This window comes from Bombyx mandarina, chromosome 12 (genome assembly GCF_030267445.1).
Source record: "Bombyx mandarina strain Sakado chromosome 12, ASM3026744v2".
Classification (NCBI taxonomy): Eukaryota; Metazoa; Arthropoda; class Insecta; order Lepidoptera; family Bombycidae; genus Bombyx; species Bombyx mandarina.
In genome coordinates, this window is record NC_143219.1 from 6,120,908 (window position 1) to 6,133,400 (window position 12,493).

The window sequence follows — 12,493 nt, forward strand, 5'->3', positions numbered from 1 at the left end:
TAAGATGTCACAGGACGGACATAAAATGGTTTAATGCCTACAGTTTATCAAGCGGAATTGATATATCTAAAATGATCTCCTGACTATTCTTTTAAGAAATAAAACAGCAAAGGACAAATACTTATTTTTATTTTTATTTTCATTTAGTTTATTATTATTTGGCCGCCAATCCTCTTCATGTCTTTGTCTACGTACAATATTTATCCATGGGTACACCTTAATTCATTTGCCGGAAACCTTTAAAAATAATATCAAATTTGTTAATTCATTTCTGGCTTGTTGTGAGCTAATGTGTAGGCACTATCATGGAAATGTCCTGTCTGTTACATTACTCTTTTTAATCTTGACAGACATCTCTCTTACACTCGGTGACCGGAGTATATGCCGTCGCACTCGAGCTTTTTTTAATAAATTTAGGCAAATATTTTGATTTCCTAAACAATATGAAAGCAAATCAATTCAAAATTAATACTTACGCATGATATGTGATCCCTAGACTTTTGGGAGTCTTACTTGTGTAGTTTCTACAGTGTCGCCTAACACAGGACGACATTTTAAAGAAATTTCGCGGAACAAAAAACACAGTCAACGTCACCAATGCTTTCACGAGACTAAGCCATAGATTATACACTTAATATATTAGAGACTAAGCTTAACTGCTTAAAGTGCTTAAGTGCGCTAATTAGCTCAGTTTTACGGCGCCGCTTTACGAACACAAGTAACTTATCTACCTCTTTTTACTATAACATCATTGGTTCAAATCACCTCACTAAACTTTAACTAATATGAATAAATACAAAGAAAATTAATATATGCCACAAATATTAATTACTCTGTATTGTGTTTTGCTCATCTAAACTTTTGTCGGTTATGTGAGATTACGTACTTGATATAAACATCGTTATTTAAGATTGACTATTTTTGTTTTAAAATCATGTTATTCAGTCAAACGTAGGTATGTTATATACTTCCATCTTTGACAATTAAGAAGGCCCCTTTCTGCCACAAATAGTTACTCAATTAAAGTGTAGATGTCACTATTTTAAAAAGTAAACTGTTGAATGTTATAAATATTTTTAGCAACGGCTTAATAATTTAAATAAATTAAAAAAATACAAAAGTGGGTAGGAACGATCGACACAGAATAATAAATCTAAGACAAGTGAACGCTGCGCGCGATGCTAGCAAAAGTGATCCGAGGTGGCGTGATGTCCCCGCTGGTCGGTCGGTTGCCCCTCCAGATGACGTCACGAGTCCACGTGAGTGCTCGTCATCAATGGCTCCGCCCATCGACTTTGACTTAAGAGGAAGTCGCCTCTAATACGGCCTCTCCTGACTGGTGGACGTCCACGTTCACCTCGATGTCATGACCGTCTTCAATCTCTGACGATGCAGGACTCACTGTGTGCACAGCGTTTCCATCGGGGTGTTCTATGATATCGTCATAGAAATAGATTGTTTGCATTACCATCATGATTTTTGTACTCATGGTACCATTTGTACCATTAGTAAAAGTTAGTAGTTTTTGTGAGCATTTTACATCACATTTCAGTGTGTTCATGTATAGTAGGTTCTTGTTGAGTTACGTTAGATGTACTGACGACATGGCACTGTTACCATATCGGGTGTATAATATACTGTGAGAGTAAAGTCTGGTTGACATGGCCAAGTTAACATGTCAAGCCAATACACTCGTAACGTGAACTGCGTTACCACGTCACACCTTTACGTGAAATTTGTTACCACGTCACAACATATACGTGAACTATGTTACCACGTAAATCTCTGCGTGAACTATGTTACCACGGTACAACATCTACGTGAACTATGTTACCACGTAAATCTCTGCGTGAACTATGTTACCACGTAAATCTCTGCGTGAACTATGTTACCACGGTACAACATCTACGTGAACTATGTTACCACGTAAATCTCTGCGTGAACTATGTTACCACGTAAATCTCTGCGTGAACTATGTTACCACGGTACAACATCTACGTGAACTATGTTACCACGTAAATCTCTGGAAGCATGCAGTCAACCCCAAGAATGTTTGACATTACGCGTCACTGGTGACTCAACTAGTGCCTGAACCCTACGAGGACTCGGCCTTACCTGACCTCCACCAAAAATTAAATCAAATCGTGAATCTGTAGACTAGCGTTCGCGAGTCAACCAGAGGGCCCATTATGCCCCGTATCATTATTAAAGTTCCGAGTTTGTTAGTCAGACCTCTGACCATCTTAAGACAGACCAACGATCTCCTGGCCCACTCGACGTATGATGCAAAGCAATCTGATGCTAATTGCATAGCATTATAAAGAATATTGGCATAGTCAAACTTTTGCGGACCCAACGGCTTAAAGTCTTTTACGAAGTTACCCCACGTCCGGTCACTAGACAATCACACGTGTAACCAAGTACGCTCATCACTCTTAAGACAGCCCAAAACTCGTGACAAATACTCGGTGCCTTCCCAGTTAAGGATCTAGCCCGTTCTACTTCCTTACACAATGTGTCTATGTATTGCACGGCAAGGTAAAACTTAGAAATAAGGTAACCATGAGTTCGATCTGAATTTACGAATCAAATGGATTCGGTTAACATCCGTGCTGATGTGGTAGTTGCCTCTTTATTGTCACAACGCGTGGTGGAACTATTTTACATCTATTCTCAAACGCGGGTACAATCGACACGGCGATGGAACAAGACGGCGTCCCGTTTATATGATCACCGACTTGGACAGTCGGACTGTTGTCTAATTGACGTATTGATGGAGTGTGTTGCCGACTAGTAACATTTTGTACCCTTCGAATGTTATTTCCACCCATCGAAACTGAGCATTCAGTCTCGAGCATGTTCTATCGCGTCAATAAAAATAGACCGTAAGGTCGGTTGTGATAAAGTCGTTGACCTAGTTACTTGGTGATTTATTACATTTGATGAGAGGGTATCCGACAAAAAATCTACTTCGCACCAAGAATCGATATCATTAACGCTGGGATCAAAATTAGAAATATAAAAATGTTTCGACCTTACTTTGGACAGTGCACTTAATGCTCCGATGATCCTGTCTGTAGCGTCGTACGCGCGGGACTCTGACGGCGGCGGTGATGTGATTCCCAACGCCACCACGGGTCCGGCGCCACCACCGTCCGCGGTCGAGAGACGTGCGTCTTCTACGCGTCGCAGACGACCCTAGCGGGCTCGACTCACGCGCAACGTTCACATTTGAGTTTTAAGCAATTAAACGCGCCAATATTATTCCTAATTGGTCTCGAACATTCGGCGAATGCGAGCGTCCTCCTACCCTGCTTCCAGTTACACGTATATCGGTCATTACGTTGTTAATTTAATGCAAATTTTAAAAACAAACTGTACGCCAGGATAACCCAAAAGCGGATAGGGCACAAGCCCTATCCCACTTCTGATTTTAGCAACGGCTTAATAATTTAAATAAATTAAAAAAATACAAAAGTGGGTAGGAACGATCGACACAGAATAATAAATCTAAGACAAGTGAACGCTGCGCGCGATGCTAGCAAAAGTGATCCGAGGTGGCGTGATGTCCCCGCTGGTCGGTCGGTTGCCCCTCCAGATGACGTCACGAGTCCACGTGAGTGCTCGTCATCAATGGCTCCGCCCATCGACTTTGACTTAAGAGGAAGTCGCCTCTAATAATATAATATAAATATAAATATTACTAACAATCACGCCTCGTTATCTGGTCCCGTGATAAGTTCGTAAAGAACTTGTGTTACAGGTACCAGATAACGGAAATAAATGTAAGATTTTTATTATACACATACATAATAATATATTTAATATACATCCATAACCCTGGAAAAGACATTTATATTTATCATACAAATATCTTTCCTTGGCGGGATTCGAACCCGCGACCCCCTTGTGTAGTGACCATGTCACTTACCACTACACCAGACGGCCGTTGTTTGTTGATTGTGCGTTGGGATGACACTCAGCTGAGCCCCGTAATATAAGCTCGCTTACGCATTCGGTGAAACCTTGATTATGAACTCGAGGTGTAGAACAGTGGGTAGAAAAAAAAGTTCGATCAGAAGTCGTAATTAGACCTTAATCTTTAAATTTACAAAATTTAGATTCGTTTTGTAAAAAAACGCATAGTTTTAATGAGAGAGACACTATTTCATTTCGTCTAATCCCATTTTATTTCTCTTATTACATTTCATTTCATTACTCTGTAATTCACTTTTTATATAGCCAAGTGTATATAAATGAAGAAACTTGTTTGCAGTCAGTTCACATGCGGCAGATTTGAGCTTTCAGAAGTGTTCTATATCATTGTCTTGCAAGCTAAGTTATACATATTTTCATATATGATGTTGTTTTTTTTGATTTATCGAGTTCCAAATTACAAAGGTGCCAAAGAAGTTTTCATATAAAAAAGCGTCACTGTAAACTTTTTGGCGGGAACATGAGGAGCGCATGTGTGAATTGTTTTCTATACTAATATTATAAAGAGGAAAGATTTGTTTGTTTGTTTGTTTCGAATAGGCTCCGAAACTACTGGACCGATTTGAAAAATTCTTTTTCCATCAGAAGCCGACATTGTCCCTGATGAACATAGGCTACTTTTTTTATTTTTTATTTTTTTGTTTTATGTGTGTTTTAATGTTTCCGAAGCGAAGCGAGGGCGGGTCGCTAGTATTATAATAAGTACCTAACTGGGAACAAGTAACGACGGTCATCCGGCCTCAAATTAGGATTCCCTGCGTTATGGATACCAGAGACTGACATGCATACTATAATAACTAGTCAGGTCATAAGTATTGTCACACAGTAAAAACTTTTCTATTAGAATGCTGGCCACAAAAAAGTTTATTGAATTCGAATTTCGAATTGTTCATGAAAATAAAAATGTATAACTTTTAGAATTTTACTCATTTTTAAATATGGAGTGGACGCTTAAAGAAGGCCGTGTTGCAGTTATTGCGTTGCATCGTTGCGGTTACGCGCCAATTAAAATTTTTAACATACTGAAAAATTTGAATATAACCAAAAGATTCGTTTATCGTACCATCAAACGATACAATGAAGACTCTAGTGTAGATGACAGGTCAAGAAGTAGTCTCCCTCGGTCTGTTAGGACTCCAGCAGCGATAAAAGCTGTGAAGGCGGGAATTCAAAGAAATCCCAAACGTAAGCAGAAACTGTTGGCCCTTCAGATGGGGTTAAGCAGAACCACAGTGAAAAGGGTGTTAAATGAAGACTTAGGGCTTCGGGCATATCAAAGAAAAACAGGACATCGTTTGAATGCTCGTCTAATGGACTTGAGACTGAAGAGATGCCGCGCTTTGTTGAAGCGGTACGCGGGAAAAAAATATCGGGAAATTCTTTTTTCGGATGAAAAATTTTTTACCGTAGAAGAGAGCTACAACAAACAAAATGATAAGGTGTACGCACACAGTAGTGAAGAAGCGAGCAACCGTATTCCGCGTGTCCAACGAGGTCATTTTCCATCCTCGCTCATGGTATGGTCGGGAGTTTCTTATTGGGGCTTAACAGAGGTACATTTTTGTGAGAAAGGTGTAAAAACGAATGCAGTTGTGTATCAAAATACAGTCCTGACGAACCTTGTGGAACTTGTTTCTCATACCATGTTCAATAACAGGCACTGGGTATTCCAACAAGATTCGGCGCCAGCTCATAGAGCGAAGAGCACACAAGACTGGCTGGCGGCGCGTGAAATCGACTTCATCCGGCACGAAGACTGGCCCTCCTCCAGTCCAGATTTGAATCCGTTAGATTACAAGATATGGCAACACTTGGAGGAAAAGGCGTGCTCAAAGCCTCATCCCAATTTGGAGTCACTCAAGACATCCTTGATTAAGGCAGCCGCCGATATTGAGATGGACCTCGTTCGTGCTGCGATAGACGACTGGCCGCGCAGATTGAAGGCCTGTATTCAAAATCACGGAGGTCATTTTGAATAAACTTTAGTGTCATAAGAATCTATGTTTTGTTAAGTTCATTTTGGTATATGAATGGTTACATAATGAATAAACTTGTTTCAATTATTTTACATTAAACATGTGACAGAATTTATGACCTGACTAGGTATATACACACTATACACTATATATACGTTTAAATTAGATAATAAACACCCAGATAAGAGCAAACAAACCTGTTCATCACACGATTGTTTGCCCGATGTGGGAATCGAACCCACTACCCTTGGCGCAACAGTCAGAGTCGTTCGTTAATTTACTGTTTCTTTACGTTTAAAAGCGTAATAAAGCGTAAAAATATATTTGAGCATAGTTAGAGCACATCGCATTGAGGGTTGAGCATCTGTGAAAGTGAAAAATTGCGAGAAAATGAAACAAACTGACTTACGTTACGTGACATTTTAGTTAGGCTCTTTCAAAATGGCCATTAGGTAACAGCAAAGTCCCACTTCCCAGTAATTTCATTCCATTTCATATCGGTAGATTACAATTACAGTTAAATTAATTTTCTTTAATCTCGCTCCATTTTATTTTTCAAATAACAAAGTTTGTATTCATATTCAGAAATTTGCATATGGTAAATTAAAGGCTTTAGAAACTCTATAAACATTGGGTTCACAAAAAGCCGATTACTACATTGAAAAGAAAAAAAGCAGTAATAATGGACGAGAAAGTAGAAGCAGAGAAGCAGAGTCATTTGCGCTTAAGGGGGAAGCCGAGCTTTGGATTGGTCATGGATCATAACTTGGAAATCTTGATTATTAAACATTAACATAGTATTGAACTTTCAAAAATAATGTAAGCCGTAAAAGTGGTTTTGATACTCAAAATAAACTGGATCATTGCGGCCTAGATTCGGTCTTGCCTGGTCTTTGCCTATACACAAAGCAAAAAAAATCTAAACAACTCGTTTTAATTAATGATCACTTCCTACGCATCCAAATCGCTTACTTGATCTTCATTCCGGCTAACGGCTTTCATTACGATTCTCAAGACCAGCATTTCTTTCTCCGTCAGTTGTGCTGGTTGTGTCGCACGAACTCCTGCGGATGACGCGCACGTTTCCCGCGTCTTTGAAAATGTATAAAATTTTAAAATTGAAATAATGTAGCGTAAAAATATGGAATATGATTTGAATTTTTTTGTCGTGTGTGTGTATGTGTTTGTGTTGTAAAAAGTATATACTATTCGAGTAAAATGAGCGTAGGAAAGTGTGGCATTTTGTTAACCTTTTTAATCGTATTCGAAGTTGGTACGTATTTTTTATTATTACTGATTCCCTGGAGTTTGTAGTGGTGTAGTTGATAACCGAATAGTAAATGGAACGTTTACGTTTAGCGATCCATTTGCTTTTTTTAAATTCACAAATAATAAAGTAAACTAAACTCGGCTGAATTAAAAACATTAAGTAAAAAGTAAAAACAAAATATGTTGGTGGTTTAAAAAGAAAGTTTAAAATTACACACAAAAATATTTTATTTCTTTGCTTCTTCTTTGCTGCTTATTACAGTCGAGTTTTATTTTTTGTTTCAGTGTTATGTGTATTCAGTTTCATTTTGTTTCAAACTTATAAAATAACTAGTTTTATCTTCTGTATTATAATATGATATAATGAATATTTTTCAATCTTCTATTTTATTAGCGGGCATGCTAAAATTGTCATTTCCATAGCGGACACGAATCTAATGGCGTTTTATAATGTTATTATGTTGAAATACATCTAAAAGCTTATAGAAGTGTCAAAGAAATAAACACACATTCGCTAAAAAACATTATATTCTTTCGGAAACTGGGTATCTTAACACTATTAATTAAATACATTAGTTACAATAAAACAAAAAAAAAATATTTACATGATTTCTGGTGTTGGTAGTATTTTGAGCTTACACTGTTAGTTATCGCGGAACCAGCCTTTTCTGCCGCAAAGCTGATACATTACAATAAGCGACTTCAACTATAAGTTCAAATCTGGGCGGTGGTATTGAGATATTGTCTATGAACTTCAACAACCACTTAACACCAGGGGCTCCGTAAAATTGTCCGTCATATGTTGGTATTAGAACAATAATAATGTTGACGGACGGTTTACATGTGAATAAATACTTAATTCTTTTTTATAATTAGCTAAGTACTATAATAACAGTGTGATTCACTATGAGCACCCGTGAACACGCAGCAAACGTATGATTTTCAGGTGTTGCAGCTCATTTCAATACAAAGACAGAAGTTATCTGTACAGCGCACTCGGCTGCAAGCTGTGATAACAATAGTACGGATATGTCATAATATTATTAAAATACCTACATATCATTGTTGATTATATGGTTTCGGAAATTGTTCATTAGTTAGGAAAAGAAAAGTAATATATTCAAGCTAACAAATATGTAGGTCATACGATATAAATACATTATAAATTGCAATCTTATTCGACTTCGAAATTTAAAATCTATGCAAACTTTCGAATTTGAATTTATATGCAGAAGCAAAAAAGTGAATTGATGTAAATTATAATTAACTATCGTCTCACAATTCGTCGAAGGCTTTCTCATAGACCATGAACGGGAGAAGAAGTGACAGTTTAGAATCCTTGGTCTATACTACTAAGGTTTCATGTAGCCTGTGTTATTAGGGACATTTTTGGTTGAAACCCCAATACGCTTCTGTTCTTGGCTTCTGGCGACCTCTAGTCTAGTCAACAAGTTCAAAAACGTGTTAAATAGACATAAAGCTCCTAAAAATATGTACGATAGCTCATTGGATGCGGAATGATGTCTACAAAAATGTTTTTTAAGGGCTTATTAGCACATAAAAAATTGCGATTGTTATAAACAAAATAAGATTTAAAAAAAAAGGAATTTGATTTTTCCTTAATAATTTCTAAAATAATGATATTTAAGGAATTTTGAAAAAAGATCCTGAAAGAGGAGGAAATTTCCAATAAAAAAGTTCCAACTCCCGGAATTCTATCTCTATTATTTATAAAAAAAAAATAACGCTGAAAATAGCGCTCCGCGAGGTCGCTACGGCATAGGCGCGCAGTCTAAAAAGCCGGTATATCACCTAAAATAATTTTTTTATAGTATTAAATAACAATTTAAAAATTTGAATAAATTATGGTGTAATCTAAACACTTGAAGGAAAAAAACCTCGCTGAAAAAAAAAATTTACATCGATTTTTCAAAAATTTACACCATTGTTAATTAACTAACTTTTTTCCAATCTCTGTTTTTATAAATTACGGTATAAAAGTTACTAAATAATTCATCTATAAATTTTTCCCTTCGTGGAGCTCTTATCATTTAAGTACTTAATAAAGTTAAGCAAAAAAAATTTTTTAATCTTTATTATTTTGATAATTATAATTTTTTTTAATTAACAAAAAATTTAATTTCTAAAAAATGTTATGAAAAAAATTTTTTTTTCGTAATATCTTAATATTGCTGTTTTTGCATCTACCATAGGTTTTAATTAACATTTAAAAAAAAAATTGTACGCGATTTGTTAAGAAATTGTTTATAAATAAATAGACTATTCTGGGATTTAAAAAAAAAAAAGAATTACCGTCTTATTGTATAGGTGAAATAAAGATTTAGAAAAAAAAAATTCTTAAATAAATGTTTTAATTGTTTAAAATCGTTTTTTTCATATTTCAATTGTTTAAATAATTAGTTAAGAAATTATTTTTTTCTTAAAAATCATCATTGACTCTTTTCAGCGGATTAACAAAGAAATACATTTTTTTATAAATAATTTCATTGTTTATTAACTTAACAATTTGTTATAAAAAATTAATATTAATCGTTATATTTTTTTTCGAAAACTACAAAAAATTATAAAAACAACCATACATAACAAAATATAGAAAAAAAAATTTGTATTTTTTACAGCATTTTTAGATATTATATGATAATGAAATTACAGCCGTTACATAATTTGTCAAGTTATAAATTGTTATAACTTTTAAACTATAAGAGATACGGTAAAGGACACTCAGGTCATTTTTATAAAGGATTTATTTATCTTTAAAATAAATTCAAAATCGATCCTGTAACTATTGTTTATCAGTTGTTATAAGCATTTGATAAATAAATGAAAACTGATCGATAGCAGAATGTAAATGAGGTAAGTATAAATTAAAACTAGTATATTATTTAAACAAAATTATATATTTCTATGATTTATACGTAATTAGAAAGATACTTTATCATAGAACAAAAAAGTTTTTGGGTCCGTAGCTGTATCTATATTATTCAACAAATTATAAGCTATGAAATTTCAAAAAATATCAAAGAAATCATAATTTTTTATAAACAAATGCTTATAACTGATAAACAATAGTTACAGGATCGATTTTGAATTTATTTTAAAGATAAATAAATCCTTTATAAAAATGACCTGAGTGTCCTTTACCGTATCTCTTATAGTTTAAAAGTTATAACAATTTATAGCTTGACAAATTATGTAACGGCTGTAATTTCATTATCATATAATATCTAAAAATGCTGTAAAAAATACAATTTTTTTTTTCTATATTTTTTATATATGGTTGTTTTTATGATTTTTTGTAGTTTTCGAAAAAAAATATAACGATTAATATTAATTTTTTATAACAAATTGTTAAGTTAATAAACCATGAAATTATTTATAAAAAAATGTATTTCTTTGTTAATCCGCTGAAAAGAGTCAATGATGATTTTTAAGAAAAAAATAATTTCTTAACTAATTATTTAAACAATTGAAATATGAAAAAAACGATTTTAAACAATTAAAACATTTATTTAAGAATTTTTTTTTTTCTAAATCTTTATTTCACCTATACAATAAGACGGTAATTCTTTTTTTTTTTTAAATCCCAAAATAGTCTATTTATTTATAAACAATTTCTTAACAAATAGCGTAAAATTTTTTTTTTAAATGTTAATTAAAACCTATGGTAGATGCAAAAATAGCAATATTAAGATATTACGAAAAAAAAAATTTTTTCATAACATTTTTTAGAAATTAAATTTTTTGTTAATTAAAAAAAATTATAATTATCAAAATAATAAAGATTAAAAAAATTTTTTTGCTTAACTTTATTAAGTACTTAAATGATAAGAGCTCCACGAAGGGAAAAATTTCTAGATGAATTATTGTAATTTTTATACCGTAATTTATAAAAACAGAGATTGGAAAAAAGTTAGTTAATTAACAATGGTGTAAATTTTTGAAAAATCGATGTAAAATTTTTTTTTCACCGAGGTTTTTTTCCTTCAAGTGTTTAGATTACACCATAAATTATTCAAATTTTTAAATTGTTATTTAATACTATAAAAAAATTATTTTAGGCGATATACCGGCTTTTTAGACTGCGCGCCTATGCTGTAGCGACCGCGCGGAGCGCTATTTTCAGCGTATTTTTTTTTTTATAAATAATAGAGATAGAATTCCGGGAGTTGGAACTTTTTTATTGGAAATTTCCTCCTCTTTCAGGATCTTTTTTCAAAATTCCTTAAATATCATTATTTTAGAAATTATGAAGGAAAAACCAAATTCCTTTTTTTTTAAATCTTATTTTGTTTATAACAATCGCAATTTTTTATGTGCTAATAAGCCCTTAAAAAACATTTTTGTAGACATCATTCCGCATCCAATGAGCTATCGTACATATTTTTAGGAGCTTTATGTCTATTTAACACGTTTTTGAACTTGTTGACTAGACTACTCGTTATCTATTCCGGAATGTAAAATGTTCTTCTAATCCCCCAATATAAAGCCCAAATTGTTATCATCCCAAGATGTCGGTAGCTAATAATATCATATTTTATATAAAGCAACAATATTTTTAAAAGATAGACTATCGCAATCTTGCGGATAGGGAGAGTTTTGAGCCCCTTGTAGTTGGTAGGACGGCCATTTCTGTCAGAAAAGGATAATTCGTTCCAGTCTGTAAGGGAGCAGGTAGCAGTTTTACTAAAAGTATGTTTGGCTCAGGTAATAATAGTAACACAAAGTCGTGAGCTCGTTTGACTATCTAGAGTAACATTGTAAATACGAAAGTCATTCGGTAACATTTTGATGCCATTTTGATGCAATTCTTCACCATTCCTCCTGCTGCTAAGTCAGGGTACCTATCTATTTATTCATCGGACATGACAGAAGTATAAGTGGTCGAAGCCGCCGAAAACTTAGTCACAAGAAAAGTAACTACGCCAGTCCACTACCAAAAAGATATGGCATTACGTCAAAGAATCCCGTTCCGTTTGTAAATGTCGGACCTTGCGATCACATTGGTATTGGAATCCAGTCTCCGCATTTTTCATTGTGTATAATTACCCCGGGTAATGATCATAACGTTCATAGCTTGCCGAGCAGGTGGTGAAAGTAGACAGCAGACCTTGTTCTTGCATCTTACTCTTACGTAAACTTATTCAGTAGACGTAACTTTTTTGTTGTTTAGAAATATATATTGTATACCTGATAAACAAAATTTCGAGATGCATATTGTTTTTGCTTTATTA

General features: G+C 34.0%; 1 protein-coding gene and 1 long non-coding RNA gene across 2 annotated transcripts in view; one reads left to right on the forward strand and one right to left on the reverse strand.

Moving 5' to 3' along the window:
- Window positions 1-112: 112 nt before the first annotated feature.
- Window positions 113-605, reverse strand: LOC149501765 (uncharacterized). The gene is made up of 2 exons (XR_016323986.1): window positions 477-605; window positions 113-237 (listed from the first exon to the last, which is right to left on the reverse strand). It is a non-coding gene; the product is annotated as an uncharacterized LOC149501765 (long non-coding RNA).
- A 6,348-nt stretch (window positions 606-6,953) lies between these two features.
- LOC114252047 (phospholipase A1) overlaps window positions 6,954-12,493 on the forward strand; it is a 42,891-nt gene continuing 37,351 nt past the window's right edge. Inside the window, exon 1 of the mRNA XM_089731861.1 lies at window positions 6,954-7,245. Coding sequence (XP_089587987.1) covers window positions 7,191-7,245 — 55 coding nt within the window. The 5' untranslated portion in view covers window positions 6,954-7,190. The remainder of the gene's footprint in view (window positions 7,246-12,493) is intronic.